We start from the raw sequence: 17704 nt of genomic DNA on the forward strand, positions 1-17704 counted from the left end.
TAGAAATCTATTATTTTTATTTTGCAGAATTGTAAAATTAACGCCTATGTAAAATTATTGACATGACTCAATTATAAAAATCAATATGTTATAATCTCATTCTATAATAGATTTGTCAATTTTTATATAATAAAAATAGATGACATTATATCTTATCTATCACTGATTCATCCATGCAGGGTTCCATTCTTAAAAATGTTAGTTGGAAAGCACTTGGGTTAGATTTCAGTGTCTGGATCATCATACTTGCCTTAGAAAGTGCAAAGTTAGCTTTTTCCCTTAACCACTTCATTTTTTTTCTTTCACTTTTCCTCTCTATTATGTCCATGAAGAAGAAATATTGTTGTAAAATATACCTTTCCTTGTTCTGTAACAGAGCCATACAACAACTTGCTAATTGGAATATTGGGTGTTTAACCTATTACAAGGATGAGAAAATGGATGAATTTAACTCAAATTTTACATATAAAAACACCACATATTTCTTTGGATTTTTGCTTGTTTATGTAGAGACCAGTGGCATTAGGAGTGACTTCATTTCAAGCAGTGCTTCTGTACAAAGAAAAGAGGGTGATAGCATCAAAGGGAGATCAAGAAACACATTGGAGATTGCACCAATCAATACTATACTCTGCATGTGGCATTGTTGCTGGCATGGTACCAAGTTTTGGCGAGTGCAATATCACTTGGCAAGTACCAAGTTTCATTAACATGACTTATTTTTTGAGTGCTTCACCATTGCTTTATTATCAACATTTGCTTCCTGTTTTTGATGTCATTGCAGGAACTGTTGGCACAGTAAGAATGGTTGAAAAGATTGCAGAGCATAAGTATATGGGATTTGAAAACTTCTGTGCTTACCAAAGCTAAATTTTACAGACAATTTTCTCAGAATAATTAAATTATGTCTTAATAAACAAGGTAATAAAAACTCAGTGCTAATTGTTTGTGCAAACTCAGCATGTTGAACTGAGTTTCCAATGGAAAAAACCAATGATACTACTAATAAAGGTTTCACAGAAAAACCAAACATGCTCATATATATTGATTCAAGCTTTCAGAGTTATAAATTGTTCTAAAAAGTACAGACTTAGATACAATTAGGCACTAATGTTGTTTCATTTCCTATGAAAGCTAAGAGGATTGAAATGTAGATCAATCCATTCTTTGTAGTATTATGATCTCTACTTCGTTTTGTTGTATGCAGACACCATTCGGCATAAGCTAATTCCGGTAGCAGACTAACTCATATCCAAACCACAAAAAAAGTCAGAGTGAAAATGGGGGAAAGAATTGAAAATGAGAGTATATAATATTTGTTCTTTCAATAGTTTCCTCGTTCTTTGCTGTTCTTAAAACAACTTGCTGTGTTCTATAACTCATCTTTGACAACTTGATTTTTGACTTTTAGATGTTTGTTGATGGAAGCAGCCAATTCTTTCAAACTAGATTTTGTAGAGAGTTTGATCTGCATAAAACAAGGGGTGTTCATCATATAATTAATTTTCTTATCATTAAAGAAACCAAATATTTACCACCAAAAACAGGGTGCTAAGAAGCAATTACCGGATTTGTCTTATCATCTGCTTTGTAAAGTAGAAGCGTGGGGTAGTCATTCACCTGCCATTAAGCAAAGAGAAGTGTTTGGTCATATAAAAAATTTCTTAACGAAATAAGATTCAAATTCCAAAAACTGATGCAGGGTTTATTCTTCAGAACATAAAGAAAAATTGAGACATTTAAACTAAGCTTTTTCATGACACTAACTTGCAATTTTGGATGTTCATTTGCTGAAGCATCTATCCTTGCAAATATTAGATTAGTTGCTGCTTTGTAGTGCTTTGCCAACTTCTCTACTTGTTTGCTAATTGCATCACAGTTGATACACCAAGGTGTAAATACCTGTTTTGATAAACTCATGACTCGTGAGTACAAATCCATCAAGAGCATAGCCAATATAAAAGTCTTTCTTTAGAGACAAACAAAGAAAAAAAAACACAAACCAAACTGAAAAACACTATTGAAGTTTGCAAACCTCCAGAATCACATCCTTCTCATTGCCCAAAACTGCATCATCAAATGTTTTCCCGACAACAACATGAATAGTAGCATCTGTCTGCAATTCCCAGTACCATGGCGATTAATGGAAGCATACGTTTAGTTTTAGGAGATAAACAAATAACTTCTAGGTTTCATTGATTTATTCTATTAATACAAAATATATAGCTAGCTATATGTGTCTTTAGAAAGAAAATCTGGAATATTTTACATATGACTCGAGGAATTCACATTATATCTTAACAGAAAAAGGACAACATATTACAATGAGTGCACAACTAATGCTCTTATATAGTCAAAGACTATAAATTATAAGAGAGAGAACAGGAAATTTGTTTTAGAACTCACATTATCTGGTATTGGTTGAGACTTGAAGAAAGGTGACAGAGAACCTTGCACAAAGTTATTGCAGAAATCCTGAGAAAGCCATTTCAACATTATTACTTGCTTGATTGCTAATCAATGGGAGGATAATGTACATGAACAGAAGATCATACCTGAATATTGCTTCTTGTTGGTTCTGACTCCAACAAATATTTTGAGCTCATTCCATTATCAAATGCAGCTATCTATAAATAAGCACACAAAAAATAAAATAAAATGCATCAGTTGGTAGAATTATAAGAATTTATAAAACAAATCTGAAAAAATGGTTAACTCATAAACTAACCACAGTGTTTCTTGATTCTTCAAGACCAAACAATGTTAGGAAGGGTTTTGCAAGGTTCTCTTCTTTAATATCAACATATATAAACATTATCTGCAGATGAATGAAAGACTTGGATTAAAAACTCTAAACCATATTGCAGGAAAAGTTTAAATGTTCCAATTGTAGGCTAGAAGAGCAACTACCTTTGACTTGAAAGTTCTTGCAACATCTTGAATTGTATCTTGAAGATTCTTGAAGTCGTCAATGTCGGCAAAGACAAAAACCTACAGGAAAAAAAAAAAGAACGGAACCTATTATAGAGATTAATGTAATCTATTCTCATGATAGATGGATATCAATGAGAAAAACAAAAATAGTGGAGTGCATAATAACATATGCAGAACATGTGCATTTTCTATGCAGAAATTTTAAACCTTACTTAAAAATTGTGAGCACAAACTCCAATAAAGAGACAGAAAAGTAACAGAATTCAAACCAAGTGAAAATCCAATTTAAGGTTGAAACTGAAAATAATAGCAACCTGAAGCTTAACAGGGCTTGAGTAGACACTGAAAGAGTTCATTTCAGTCAGTTTTGTAACTAATGGAAACTTGTTGTAGCCCAAAAACTCCAATATTTTACTTGTTGTGAAAGCTCCGTCTGCATAATCAGCAAGTTTTGCATTCTTGACTTACATCAGACTATTTGGTAAACAAGATAAGATAGGAAGGAAGAAAAAATGTTTTACAAAAGAAGTGTGCGATGTTGGTCCACCAGATTTTAACTGATTGAACATAAGGATCGAAACAATTGCCGACTCACCATATGCAGTGTATCTTTCAGGTTCACTCTTAACAATTCCTAGAAAATTAACAGTGGATGGGATATCTGGATAAAGAACTTGGGCATGCTCCACTTTATTCACTTCAACAAATTGGGTTTCATTATCCAACTTTGCAGCTCTCACGAATTCGTCATATTCATGTCCCTGATATATTTGCACACAAAAATTAGCACAGCCCAGAAAAGTGGAAACACTAACAAGGAGTTTTCCAAGTGTTTCTTACCTCAAATTTGTCAAACCGACCAATAACAAATGTATGATACTTTGTCAGAAATTCCTCTGCCTCCTTTTCCGAATTTATCCTAATAACAGACGAGCCAGTCTTTTTCCTTGCCCATATCACTATATCATCCCTGAAGTCAACAGTCCCAATTTTAATTGACATGGCCACTAGATAAAAATGTTTGAAGTAGTTCCACCAATATAATTGACATGACCAATTCTCAAGCTATCTGTGCACTGTGAACAATATTTCGGGTAAATGTGCATCTATTCCATTCAGCTAACATCAGTATATCACTTCAAGTTATAAACAAGCTTCCAAATAGCATAAAGAATTAGAAACACTAGCAAACATAGCAAAAATTCAGATAAAACCCTACACAGGCCTAGTGAGCTAAGTCTAAGAGAGAAGTTGTGAGAGCAATTTACGCTGTGAAACCGCCAGAGTAAGGTTGGGAGGTGCCATTAACGAAGAGAAGCAAAGTTGGGTAGCCTTTGATCCCAAGGAACGAAGCTGATTTGGGATATCTCTCAGCATCAATCTTCGCCATCAAAAGAGTGCTTCCCAACTCTTTCTTGAGCGAAGTTGCAGCTTCAGCAAATCGAGGCATGAGCTCAGCGCTCCTTGGACACCAAGGTGCATACCCCAGAACAAGAACATACTCATTCTCATTAATAACCTTCTCGGTCTTGTCACTATTGAGCTCAAGTACGATCCTTTGTGCCTTCGTTAGAACCTCTGCTTCCGACAACTTGTCGGTGCCACCACCACCTTGTTCTTCTGGTTGGTGTTTTTCTACCTCCTCGTCCACTGCTAACAATTCCTCAATGCCCTCCAAATCATCGTCATCAGGGACAGCCTCGGAACACTGTGTGACAACGTTGTAACTAAGAATTAGGAGAAGGGCGAGGGTGAAATAAAGGGTGAATCTCAAAGTTGGGTTTTTTCTAGTGAACATGGTGCTGAGTAGTAGTGGGAGGAAGATCTTAGGTTGAATATGTGTGGGATTTGATGGGGTTTGTGAAAAGTTTATGACTTTGGAGAAGATCTCATTCGTGGAGGCACATTTTAAAATTAGTGAAGAAATTGTGTGAACTGGGAAGAGAAGAAGAAAGTGAATTTCTCAAATCTCAAGTGTGAAAATGTTTAGACAAGCTATTAACACGCCTAAATTTCCGGGGTATCCAACTATCCATGTTAACAAAATTGTCTAATTGCCTACCACTAACTATCACTATCCTCTGACTACCTTCTAAGAAATAAAAAATTAAAAGTACTAACTTTTCCTTTCACAATATGATAGATTTTTACAGCAATGAAGATGGTTCTAACTTCTAAGACTTTCGTCCATATAAAATCTATGCTATAGTGTCATAAGGTTTCATATTTCATCCCTAGGAAAAGCATGTGTCCTGCATCTTTTGGGTTTTCCCAAAATAGATTTGGTGTTGGTCATGACTCTGCCTTAATTTAGGATTTGTAAATTGAGCTTTTATAGAAAATATAAAGCCTAACAATGTGATATTAGCGTATAAATTAATTAAATATTTTCCTAGTTTACTGTGCCTATTTCATTATTTTTGTTTATATGAATAAAGGTATGGACTTAGATAAACATCATATTTTGAATTTGAGTTTTAGAGATGATGTGTATGCAATAGATGTTATGATAAGTCTTTTTGTTTACCAAAAATTAACTCAATTAAAACTAAAAATTAGTAGTTATTGCATGACGAACTTAATTGGCATCCCCTCAAGAATAAACTCATGGATTATACATTCATCTTACTTATTATGTGAATATGCTTATACAAATTTTCATGCATTTATTTCCACCACACTGACTACAAGTTTGAAAACACAAGTAGCTACTAGCAGTTGAAAGGGTTTTCCAAGTGCATGTACACACTACACATTTTGCTCCTCTTTCAAATGTAGTTTCTCAACCAGAGAAAATTTTTCACAAACGGTGGATTACACAATTTTACATATATTACAGAAACATTAACTGAATTCTTTCTCAAAAAATGGACATGAATCAGCATCCATCAGCCATATGTGCATGAATTCTTCTTGAACCTGATAGGTTTTGATTCAGAAGAGTTTATCACCAAAGGGCAAGTAATTTCCTTATGGTGCTTTGTTCTTACTAGTTTCCCCACCACATTCCCTCTTGAACGAATCTCAAACTTCAATGTCAATGGAACCTCAACACTACCAGTTTGGGATACTATTAGTGTGGATCCAGCCCCATACAATGGAACCTTGTTACCTTCCACATTCACTGATACAATACGGTGACTTTTTCTTGGCTGATAGTATTTCTTCAGCTGCAAGGAACAAATCATCACATGTACAAGAATATAATATACATATAATAAGATGCTACTTAATGTCACCATTTTGTGTTATGTTAATAAACATCAACATTACCTTTTAATTTAGAAGTCCTAGCTAGTTTAAGTCTCAAAGGAATAAGAATAACATAGTCTTGGTTTCTTACCTCACCAGTTGCGACAGTGATGTCTGAGAAGACAAGGTTAATGGGTGTGGAGTGCACATGAATGCCAAAAAATGTAGCAGGGTTATATATGCTCATTCTTAGTGTTCCATTTACTGTCAGCATTCTTGTTGTGACGCCTGTGAAGTCTGAACCCTCTCCAACATACATATTATGCACTGTCATGCTCTGCAACATTCACAATCTCAATTACTATCAACATAATCTCATAATTAGCATATAATTAGAGACAGGAATCCTATAATCCTTCCATTTTGTTTAAGAATTAGGCAAGTAGAACTAAATTATATGCAAGTATGTAGATCTTTGATCAGCAATCAGCATTTATCTCATCTAAGAGACATTTATCAAAAACTATATCCCTCCCCAAATGAAAAAGTGACAACTTTCTACTGTACTCCCTCGCATAATTACTAAAAGTTCGGTATAATCGATGAATGATTAACTAACACACTTACCATCTTGATTAATTTGACGTATAGATTGAAATTGGGATTTACCTTGACAGTTACTTGAGCTTTGTAAGGCCTGCTAGCACCCCATATGATTAAGCAAAAGACAGAGAAGACAAGAACAAAAGTAAAGACAGCAATTAAAGCTTGGCAACGGCGAGTGTAAGCCTTGTCCTGAAACTCATGATAGGATCCTTCTTCAAGAATGACATCACACTCAGGCCACCCTTTATCATTCCTCTTCCTGCTCCCTTTTCTACCTGAAGAAGACCTGAAAATCCCTGAGAATCTGCTGGCTGAGGAGTTCCTTGAATGGCGGCCAAAGGAAGGGTGTGATGGTGACTCCATTGGACTGTTGGAGATTGGTGTGGCTTGCATTGAAGATGACTTGTCTCCATCGTGTGAGTCCCTTGAAGGACTTTGAACATAGTACACAGGTCGCTTTGGAGACCTTGATGGTGATGATGGTGCTAAGCTTGTTATATCTGATTCTGATTTTGTTGACTGCATCTTCAACCAAATTGAGTAGTACCCTCAAAACTTTTGATGAAGTAAAAGAGATTGAAATTTGTACTAGAGGACAATAAGCTTAAGAACTTGTGCTCTTAAATTCATGAGCCTAACAGACATAGTGTTTGGAATATGCTGCATATATCAGCAAAATGAACAACTTGCTCAAAAAACACCAACAAATGTTATGGTAATTTCAACAAATATGTGGTGTGTGTGTCACTATGAGAGAGTGAGAGAATGTGTGTGTATGTGTATATATATATATAATATATGCATGGAAAGAAGGAAGGAGAAGCTTGTTGTTGTTGGTGTTGGTGGAGTGAAGAGTCAAATGAGGAAGCAAAAAGCCTGTGAAATGCTGCTTATGCTGTGAAGGGTAAAATAGGAAAAGTCTAGGGTGCTAAGTAACTTTGTTAAATTTTGGCCAGCATGTAACTAGTAAAGAAAAGTGAGCCATTGGATAAAATCTCACACCATTAAAACCATCATTGATAGCTATTTGATGACTACAAATCACAAAAGTTATTGGTCTCTAACATTCTTCGGTAAAATATTAATTAAAATAAAATAACGGATAATAACAATAATGAAAGGCTCGGAATAAAAGTTTGGAGCCAAACCTCACTGGCTGCTACTATAAGCATAGGTTCGGGAGTAAGTGTCGGCAGCTATTGCTTTTCGTATTTCTTCTATAAACTATAAACTATATAATATATAGTTATATACATCATTGATGTTGGTTCAAATTATATATACAAGAAGGCTAGAATGGTGGTTTATTATGTTGTCTTTTTCTCTCTATGGGGGTGTGTGTGGGGCATGAGCACTTCATACAAACTAATAAATGCTTTGAAAATCCTTCAATTATATGAGTTGGACAAATTACCTACTTAGAGTATGGGGTCCTGTTTGTGTGTTTTGTCTATGTTGTAATTTATTTGCATACGTGTTTATTTTTTGTTATCATGTTCTGGTGAGTGGTGTTGTTTATTCATTTTGTAGTCTTTAATTCTGATAGATTAATAATGTAAAACATTAATGACAAAAGCTACATAAGTAGATGGACGGATAAAACAGTAAATAAAAAAAATCAACTTAGGGATTCAATTCAATTAAATTTGTACTAAATGAGTGTTGCTTAAGTGGCGAAAAGACAAATTTTTTTACAATGTAAATGTGAGTTAATGAGAAATTTGTTTTTGTAAGCCGTTTGTGTGAGAAAAAAGAACAATCTTAAAAAGAGTTTTTTTCTTTTTCAAGAAATTGTGTAAGCTTTTGTTTTTTGGGCAGTAGAAATTGTGTAAGTTCTGAGGCCTAACAAAATAAAATTCTACATAATAGTTGGGCCTCCCTTATAATGAAAGCTCTAACAAATTGGCCCAGTTGATTACTTGATAGTTAAACTAAAAAAAAAACTTCGTGTGACCCAAACTCATTAACAAAAAGCCCAACGTATATCATTAAAATGTCCAAAAATTTGTATCAGTGGAAGCCTTCTCTAATATCAGAGCCAGGTTTCGATCCTGAGACCTGTGGGTTATGGGCCCACCACGCTTCCGCTGCGCCACTCTGATTTGATGTTTAATCATCAACAAATATAATACTTATTCTATGTTTGCTTCACCTTTCAATTACCCTTAGCCTGTGTCCACGACTCCACGGTATCTGTCAATGAACTAACCTTACATCATTAATCAACTCATCATTTTGCCAAAATTCATATACAATACAATTTAGTTCGGGTCCACAAATTGTATACTATAGTACCATAATTCAATAACTTTGGTCTTAGCACAAAATGGTCTCAGCTGGTATATTTCTGGGTTTTAACTTTTAACGGATAACAAGATCACGTTATGTTTTGTTATACTCATCAAGATTTATGATTATATTTTTCCAAATAGCGGTGACCAAGACTACCACGAATTTGGTAGTACATGTGTAACATATGATTCATTGTCTTGCTAACACATGACATAGTTGAATGTAAACTCACGTAAGCTTGATAGGATGTGCCTAGTGCTTTGTATCTTATCTATTCCATTTTTAATTTAGTTTATCCAATTAGCATGACAGAAAGAAATATTATTATAATAATAAACAAGCATCTATTTTGCTACAATAATTGAACCTCCTTTTTATTTAATTATTCTTACTTTTTTTTTTTGGGTTGGTGGATTGCAACTTTCATCATATTATAAACAGCAATCGTCTATGCCAATTTATCCTTTGAATCGATATTAACGTAGCGCTTCCGTGCGTTTTAGTAGGGTGTGCATGGATCGGGTAAAACCGGGTTTGATGTGACCCAGATCCGACCTGAAATATATATCAGGCCTATTTGTTAGACTCGAACCCGACCCTAGACCTGATGAAACTTATACACTTTCGGGCCACAATTATATCGGGTAAAAATCGGGTGAAAACCGGGCCGTTAACATTATATTACCTTGATACCTTCTTGTAAGTTAGCATGTAAAAATATCCAAATTTCCAAGACTCCAACCATTATTTGACATGGTAAAATTCACTTAGAAAAATATAATAAGAAGTAACTCTTCTCTAAAATTAAAGTATAACCATAATCAATACTAATATTGCCTAATAACACCAAATATTTAAATCAATACAAATAACACAAAATTATGCATTAGTCTAAAGTTTTATGCATTTTAAACATAAAATATTAACTTATAGTCTTATATATAATGACTAATAACACAAAATATTAAGGTTTACAATACTTAAATTTCACATAATAATAGCCATCATCCATCACTAATAACACAAAATATTAATTGTGTATGATGACCGGGCCACCGGGCCGATTTCGGGTGACCCGAAATAATGACCGGGTCTACTTTTGAGACCCATACCCGACCCTAGACCCGATGAAATCACATCAAATTAGCCCCTAAAGTGTTCGAGATCGGGACGGGTCTTCGGGCCGGGCCATGCACACCCCTACGTTTTAGTAAATTAAATTCTCTAGTTTTATTTAAAAGAAAAAGTATTGGTAACAATGAAAATATTAGGGCAATTTACATAAATAAATTGTTTGCCCCTCAAATTTACGCAAATATAAAGACGTAAATACATTGTTTCATACATCTATAGAAACCGCTACTGCCAGTAGCGGTTTACCAAAACACATAATCCGCTATAGCCAGCAGCGAATTACATGCGAATGGGAAACACAGAAACCGCTAGAGGCTGTTGCGGTTTCTGTTTGTTGATGCTTAGCTATAAATCGCTACTGGCAGTAGCGATTTATGTGTATTAGAATACATACATAAACCGTTGGAGGCAGCAGCCATTTACGTTGAGTATGAAAACAAATAGTAAAATTAATATTTATCTAAAAAAATAATTACAAAACAAAGTATTGAATTATATAAAGCAAGACTAATTTTTTTTATTCTCATCTCTTTTAAAATTTATAAATAATAAAATAATTTATTTTTAGCCAAAAGTTCACTAAAGCATATATTTTTCTTTTTCAAAATCACTTCATTCTCTTTTATTTATATAAACCATATAGAAAATTTGGAGAGTTTAAAACATGGGTTGTATTCTTTGCTGATTTGCGTTCTAGATAAATGATTTTTTTTTATTTGTGGAACTTTATTGTCTTGTACCAAAAAATAAAAACTATTTATATTTTATAATTGATTGATTGGATAAATAATAGTGATAGCATCATAATTTTGATGAATAAAATAAAAAATATAAATATGCATGTAATAATTTTTTATTTGTATTTATTATTAAAATGAGACTAAATAGCAAATCAAATAGTGAGTACTCACAGAGTACTAAAATATATAAATTAAGACTAATTTTCTTTTTCTTTTTTTCATCCCTTATAAAACTCATGAATGATAAAATAATTTATTTTTAGTAAAAAATTCACTAAAACGTACATTTTTTCTTTAAAAATTACTTCATTTTTATCTATTCATATATATCATATGATTGCAAAAAATATATACTCCGTTTCTTTCTCTCAATTTTCTTGTAACTTAATTTAGCATAAACAAACATTTTTCATAATTTCCATAAAAATAACATTTTAATTGTTTAAGAGATTTGTTGTTCTAACCTCTCTCTAGAATTTTCTCTCTCTAACCAACCTCAAAATCACTCCAAACGAGTAATTTGGTAGGCAGCCACTCTCCGCGTAAACCGCTATAACCTCTGGCAGTTTACACACGAACCCCTATGCACATAAACCGCTACTTTATGACCAACTCCAATCGAGCAGAAACTGCGGCAGACTACAGCGGTTTCCATGTTGCTACATTTCAACATAATCCGCGGCTGGCAGCAGCAGATTTTGTGTTTGTGTAAACCGCTACTGCCAGTAGCGGTTTCTATAGATACATGAAACAATGTATTTGCGTCTTCGTTTTGGAAACAATGCTTTTGCGTAATTTTAAAGGTGTAATAATTTATTTACGTAAATTGTCCAAAATATTAAACAATGTAAATAATAAATATATTGGATGTTTATTTTACCAGTGTACGGATAGTTATTTTAATATTAAATTTTAGAGAATTAATTTAGAGGTGTAGTTTATTTTTATTTGATTAGTAGTTACACATTGTTCAACAAAATTATTGTCCACTAGTATTCTCCTATTTAAAATTGCTTATACTTTTTTTTAACAGGATTTTGAACTGAGATTCTGAATCTTCTTAGACTCAATACAATCGGTAGTATTTACAGTTTTAAAGATTCGGTATTTTTTCTTTCTTAACCACCTTTTGATTTATAAAATATGAGATTTCTTTCTATAAAGATAAGATAATTTAGTAAAAATCTAATTAAAAAAAAGTTATGTTACTCTTTTAAAGCGTCAAAATGTGTTTTTACAGGTACCACTTTATACTTTTTAAATTTAATATTGTCATTTTAATTAATCGAAATTTAATCCAACATCAACTAAATAAGTTACAGTTGTACATATTTATCATTAGCTTTTTATTTTTACTTATTTTATCATACACACTAAAATTCCAATTCCTAACTACCTAGTAATTCTTTTGGTATTGTCATCAAAATTGATGTGAAATAAAATTTTGTTACTTTTCACTATATATAAAAATCACCCTTATTCACTTCTAACAATTAGTTATTTTTTAATTTTGTAATATATTTTAACCCTTTAGATTAGCTCTTTTTTTTTTAATCGAAGTGATCTAACTTGTTGGATAAAATTATTGAATTTATTTTTCTTATAATTGAGCTTCTATTGAGTTTTCGACGATCATAATTGCCACTTCAAAAAGTTTTGTTCTGCTATTTTGAAAATCACCCAATCCAGTATTTCTAATGCTTTCTCCAACATGCACAGAACTATCATTTTCATCAGTCCATTTATCACTGTCATTAACCCGTGCATATACAAACTCACACAATACAAGCACCAATTTATCAACCAAAAAAAAAGCACCAATTTGCAATTATCATCAAAAAGTATCTTTCAACACCAAACATTTGGTTTCTCTTGAATAAATTCAGCACATATCTTCTACCATGATCAAATATAGAAAGTTAAGCTCTTTTACTTCAAAAAAAAAAATTTATTCTCTTCTCAATATTTGTGTTTGCCAATTCTAAAATATCCAATTGTTTTGCCTTTTTGAACTTTTATTTTATTCTCTCCAATGATTCAAAGTCTCTTTTCATGCTTCACTCTATTGAAGTACCCTATTTTTTAAAATTTTTATATTCCTAATTTTTCATGTGACCCATATAATTGGAAAATAATTTTTTCACTCATTTTTCTCAACTTACACAATTATAACTCAATTAGTTCCATCTCATCTTAAAGTTCTATATTACGACTTGTGAACAAAATTACAGTGAATAAATAAATAATTTACATCTTCATCATCTATCTCACAAAGACTATAAGTCACTTTATTAGCATTTTATGAATATTTAGCCTTACAAAAATTTTTTTTGTATTTAATCTTTCTATAGTTGCAAACTATACCAACATCAAAATATTTTACAGAACAATTTTCATCTTCAAAAAACATCCAAACAGCTTCATCCTTAGTACTTACATTTAAAATCATTTGTTACAATAAAAATTATAAATTTGACGGTATTTATTTTTTCACTCAAAAAATCGTCTCATCTATTTTAAATCAGTTTTAAATCAGCTCATTTCAAAAACCGCAACTATGAAATTAGATTTTAGAGATATCATACAATTTTAAAATTTTTTCTCTAAATTGTACTTAAAACAAAATAATGAGTCATCATAAATTTTAATATGATCAAATAACATTTATTACACAGGAAAAAAAAAAACAATCATACAAGGCATACTCATATTATGATGGGTATGACCACCGTCACTGCACTTTCTACCTACTATTTGATTTCCAGGACTTTTTTGTTTTTTTGGTTAATTATTTTTAGAGCCTTTGATTCTGTATGGTGTAATAAATAAATGGAAAAATATGAGTAGTCATTGGAATATTTATACAATGTGTACAATGGAGATTTATGAAGTATTAGAGATAGGATCCCGTTAGGAAGACAATGGACTATTTGTACAATCTGATCGAATTCCCGTTAGGGAGACAACTTAAATTGATTTTGGGGTTCACCAAGGATTGAATTCTTGATCTTTCGAATTTAGCGCTCTAATACCATATCATGATACCACTCATCCTAAAAGCTTCACCTGATGAGAAAAAGTAACACTAATAATTATATCTTTAAAAAAAAAGTATGAGTAGCTAATGAAATATTTATACAATGTGTACAATTCCTTTCTCCATTATATACCAATGTTTGTCTTGCTAGTATACTTTTGGGTGATGTGTGAACAGTGATTAGTTTCTTCTAGATTCACAGTTGAAGCAAGTTCCACCACGTGTCGGTGGTGCTTCAGCCAAAGCATTTTCAATTTGACAGCATTCCTTTTATTATTGGCCTCACCAGCTTTATCCCCTTGCTTTTCTTTAACAAAAATACTAATAATCTTGGGCATCAATATCCTCATAATATTCATCCCATAACTCATCATTGAGATAGTTACTGATGCTCATTTATAGAGTACAGCTAAAATACTCTCCAAGCAACGAAAGATAACGACACAAACGTAGGACTTCGTGCCAACTCTATAATTTTGTTTATTTTTATATATTCCCTCTATCTCCGAATGGAACTCTGCTCTTTTTATAGCCTTTTCCAGTTCTGCTTCTCTTTCTGCTTTCACTAGACCGCCTTTGAATTGAAGATCAGATAAGGTTTCGGTTTCGGTTGTGACAACATGTTGGAAGGTAAAGCCTTGATAGAGGACACTGACATGCCAACCAAGATGCAGATCCAAGCTATGGCAGCTGCTTCTCAAGCTCTTGATCTCTATGATGTTGTTGATTGCAAATCCATTGCTGCCCACATAAAAAAGGTAACACCTTTCATTGTAAGAAACGTTCGTTTTGGTTGTTGTGATTGGATATTATTATTATTATGGTTTTGTTTGTAGGAGTTTGATACAAGATATGGAAGTGGATGGCAATGTGTGGTGGGTTCAAGTTTTGGGTGTTTTTTCACTCATTCCAAGGGTACTTTCATATACTTCACTCTCGAGACTCTTAATTTCCTTATCTTCAAAGGAGTTGCTTCTTCTTCTCCTCCTTCTACTCCTAGCTGATTAGTGCGGCAGTTTCTAGAGAGAGTGCACTTCTTTGTTTTGTGTCTTTCTTTTCTTCCTCCATTCCCTGTTTCACGAAAAAAAAAGAAGGCTTTTGTTACAAAGAAAATATAAGTAGTGGTGATTATGTAAATATGATGAATATTTTGCTGAGGAGTGGTAGGGTAACAACTTTTGTGATTTGTAGCCATCAAATAGTTATCAATGATGATTTTAATGGTGTAAAATTAACGTAAAATTCATTCAATCACTCATTTTTCTTTGCTGATTACATGCTGGCCAAAATTTTAAAAAAAAGTTGCTTCCGCCTAGACTTTTTCTATTTTGCCTATTTAATGCTGACGCTTTGTTAAGAGTAGGATCCTAAATGATATTATGGGATTCTGGATATTCTTTAATTTGGTCCTTTATTTTTTTTTTTCCATCCCCACGTCCACATGTTTATCCGGTGTTAGACTTAGACGTACTAATCTACGATTAGATAAGGAACGGGGCATTCGTTGACTTGAGTCAACTGAATCAAAGGTGAAGGAATTGATGATGCTTAAGGATCAAAGGATGAGAAAATTAGGAGGCGAAATTAAAATCAGATTCTAAGAGGAACTCATAATCAAAGAGAAGATATTTTTGTTCGCCATGACGTGGGACTGTTTATCGCTTTCTTTTCATGGATGGGCTATCATAGGTGTCTATCAACACTTTCGCTTTTTCCTTTAGAACTTTAAAGTCATGATATTCAATACTTAAACTCGCATAAAGTAAATAAATACGCAGCTGGGATTTTTTTTTTTTACTTTCTAAATTTCATTTGAAAAAAAATTACTCTAAGCGTCCATATCATTTCTACTGGAACTAAGCACATAGCATATCCAATAATTACTCAAACTTAACAATCATAGTAGGAACTAGGAAGTACAAGCTATCCCTTCCATGACACACAATCTAATTTCGCGTTTCTAACAGCCTGTGAGGATGTGACTCAAAGCAAAATGTATATCTTAGTATTGCGCGTTTCTCACTCGCTAGTCGCTACTACTGAGAGTACCCTCCAAGAATTTTGGCTGCAGAAGAAGTCATAGGGAAGTATCCTTCAAGCTTCACAAAGTACCCCAAATCATGCAACTTCTTTATTGCAACAAAGAATGAAATACAAGGACAAAACTAAACTGATGCTAAATGAAAACCATAAGCTAGTGATCAAGTTACTGGAGTCAAGAGTGGCTTATTCTGGAAGTGTGCCTCTAAGTTAGCAATGACAAGGTCTGCCATGGCATTGCAAGTTTCGACAGTGTCGCTTCCAATGTGAGGGACGAGGACGACATTGTCAAGCCTCAAGAGCTCCTCAGGCACATGTGGCTCATTCTCATACACATCAAGACCAGCCCCGGCAAGTCTTCCTTCCGTCAAGGCGGACACAAGTTCAGCTTCATCGACGTGTTGGCCTCTCCCAATGTTGATTAGAATTCCTTTTGGTCCCAATGCATCAATAACTTTACGATTCACGATGTGATGAGTTTCTTGAGTGAGGGCACACGCTACAATGAGTATTTGAGAGTTAGCTGCTAAATCAAGGATGTTAGAGTAGAACTTATACCCTGTGTCTGGTTTTTCGGACCTGGAGTGATAACTAACTGGGCACCCAAAAGCTGCGGCTCTTTTAGCTATTGCAGAACCAATCCTCCCCAGGCCAACAATTCCAACTGCTTTACCACTAAACTGAAATATCAAAGAGGCATCAGCATTACTATGGTTTAATTGTAAGTCAATTTGGTTCCTCAAATTAGTTCTAAAAGATACAACAATAAATAGTTACATGTTGCAAAAAAAACCAGACATATCTTTCAGAAATTATTTTGACTATTAAGTATTAAGGTGACTACTCATCTGAAGTTGTTAAACACAATAACTATTAGATAATTTGATAATTTGACATGTGAGTGTTCGTCGGGTATTAACCTATATTACTATTCTCATAAAGAAAAATGGCATTATTGACTGTTAAGCATTATATCAAACACATGGAAGGCAAACCTTTGAAGTCAAATAAAAGTCTGATTTTGACCAGGAGTGGTTTCGGACAAAGGAATCACAAACGCAGATTCTCCGGGAGACGGATAAGGCAAGGGCAATGGCGAGGTCGGCGACGTCGTCGGTGAGGACGTCGGGGGTGTTGGCGACGCGGATGCCTCTCTGCTTGCATTTGGGGAGGTCAATCTTGTCCAGTCCAACACTGTAAGTGCAGACAATCTCGAGCTTGGGGAGGGAGTCGATCATGGTGGCGTCAGCACCCAATTTGGTGTTGCCGATGAGTGCGCGAATGGAATTGGAGTGTGTTTTGGAGAAGGCGGCGAGGGAGGGGTAGTTCCAGAGCCTGAAGAGGTTGAAGCGTTTAGCCAGTTGCTCTTCCAGGTAGGGGTGCATTTGGTTCGTCATCACCACTCCCATGGATTCCATTATAGCCACTTCCATCGTCCAGAGAGAGAGAGGCTTAGTCCCCCTTCTTAGCCAGTAAATCGCACTTAACCTAGATTCACTCACTAACCCTAGATTCACTCACTAAAATCAATTAATCCAACGGATCTATTTTAACTCTTTTTCATTTAATTTTCTTTTTTTTTTAAACTCTAATTATATCCGGGCCATAATCAAAATGGTATCACTCATGCATCAATATATTTCTGTCATCTGTCAAATGGATCTAATATAAACTCTTTTTTCCTATTTTCTACTCGACTACCATATTCATTGTGAGTAACAATAAATTA

The 17704-nt window shown here is 33.8% G+C and overlaps 4 protein-coding genes and 1 non-coding gene across 6 annotated transcripts in view; 1 reads left to right on the forward strand and 4 right to left on the reverse strand.

The window, feature by feature from the left end:
- Positions 1002-4936, reverse strand: LOC107613622 (protein disulfide isomerase-like 1-6). Its single transcript, XM_016315712.2, has 12 exons — positions 4203-4936; positions 3775-3904; positions 3530-3695; positions 3249-3367; positions 2911-2991; positions 2729-2818; positions 2556-2627; positions 2407-2475; positions 2036-2116; positions 1768-1902; positions 1567-1620; positions 1002-1468 (listed from the first exon to the last, which is right to left on the reverse strand). The coding sequence occupies exons 1-12, from the start codon at positions 4730-4732 to the stop codon at positions 1373-1375; spliced, it is 1623 nt and encodes a 540-aa protein (XP_016171198.1). The 5' UTR covers positions 4733-4936; the 3' UTR covers positions 1002-1372.
- On the reverse strand, positions 5517-7606 carry LOC107613717. Its single transcript, XM_016315838.2, has 3 exons — positions 6796-7606; positions 6278-6463; positions 5517-6104 (listed from the first exon to the last, which is right to left on the reverse strand). Exons 1-3 carry the CDS (start codon positions 7255-7257, stop codon positions 5823-5825), a joined length of 930 nt encoding a protein of 309 aa, XP_016171324.1. The 5' UTR covers positions 7258-7606; the 3' UTR covers positions 5517-5822.
- On the reverse strand, positions 8763-8834 carry TRNAM-CAU. Its single transcript has one exon. It is a non-coding gene; the product is annotated as a tRNA-Met (tRNA).
- On the forward strand, positions 14218-15089 carry LOC110265559 (dynein light chain 1, cytoplasmic-like). 2 transcript variants are annotated; one of them, XM_021108456.1, is made up of 3 exons: positions 14218-14384; positions 14505-14693; positions 14772-15089. In XM_021108456.1, the coding sequence occupies exons 2-3, from the start codon at positions 14556-14558 to the stop codon at positions 14937-14939; spliced, it is 306 nt and encodes a 101-aa protein (XP_020964115.1). In that variant the 5' UTR covers positions 14218-14384; positions 14505-14555; the 3' UTR covers positions 14940-15089. The 2 variants fall into 2 exon arrangements, with proteins under 2 accessions (XP_020964115.1, XP_020964114.1); XM_021108455.1 differs by having other exon boundaries at positions 14223-14693.
- The window catches only part of LOC107612412, a 3546-nt gene continuing 1850 nt past the window's right edge, over positions 16009-17704 (reverse strand). Inside the window, exons 3-4 of the mRNA XM_016314131.2 lie at positions 16971-17491; positions 16009-16655 (exon numbers count right to left, since the gene is read on the reverse strand). Of these exons, the coding sequence (XP_016169617.2) occupies positions 16137-16655; positions 16971-17491 (1040 nt within the window). The 3' untranslated portion in view covers positions 16009-16136. The remainder of the gene's footprint in view (positions 16656-16970; positions 17492-17704) is intronic.

The sequence above is a fragment of the Arachis ipaensis genome, chromosome B08, assembly GCF_000816755.2.
Source record: "Arachis ipaensis cultivar K30076 chromosome B08, Araip1.1, whole genome shotgun sequence".
NCBI classification, from domain to species: domain Eukaryota; kingdom Viridiplantae; phylum Streptophyta; class Magnoliopsida; order Fabales; family Fabaceae; genus Arachis; species Arachis ipaensis.

Bases quoted from the DNA above. Each gene is read 5' to 3' on its own strand.
- LOC110265559 (XM_021108456.1), top strand. From the start codon at position 14,556: ATGTTGGAAGGTAAAGCCTTGATAGAGGACACTGACATGCCAACCAAG. The intron at 14,694-14,771 runs GTAACACCTTTC...TTTTGTTTGTAG, and splicing joins TTGCTGCCCACATAAAAAAG to GAGTTTGATACAAGATATGG.
- LOC107613717 (XM_016315838.2), bottom strand. From the start codon at position 7,257: ATGCAGTCAACAAAATCAGAATCAGATATAACAAGCTTAGCACCATCA. The intron at 6,464-6,795 runs GTAAATCCCAAT...TGAATGTTGCAG, and splicing joins AAGCTCAAGTAACTGTCAAG to AGCATGACAGTGCATAATAT. The intron at 6,105-6,277 runs GTAAGAAACCAA...TGTTCCTTGCAG, and splicing joins TCACTGTCGCAACTGGTGAG to CTGAAGAAATACTATCAGCC.
- LOC107613622 (XM_016315712.2), bottom strand. From the start codon at position 4,732: ATGTTCACTAGAAAAAACCCAACTTTGAGATTCACCCTTTATTTCACC. The intron at 2,476-2,555 runs GTATGATCTTCT...TGGCTTTCTCAG, and splicing joins CAACAAGAAGCAATATTCAG to GATTTCTGCAATAACTTTGT. The intron at 2,117-2,406 runs GTGAGTTCTAAA...TGGGAATTGCAG, and splicing joins CTCAACCAATACCAGATAAT to ACAGATGCTACTATTCATGT.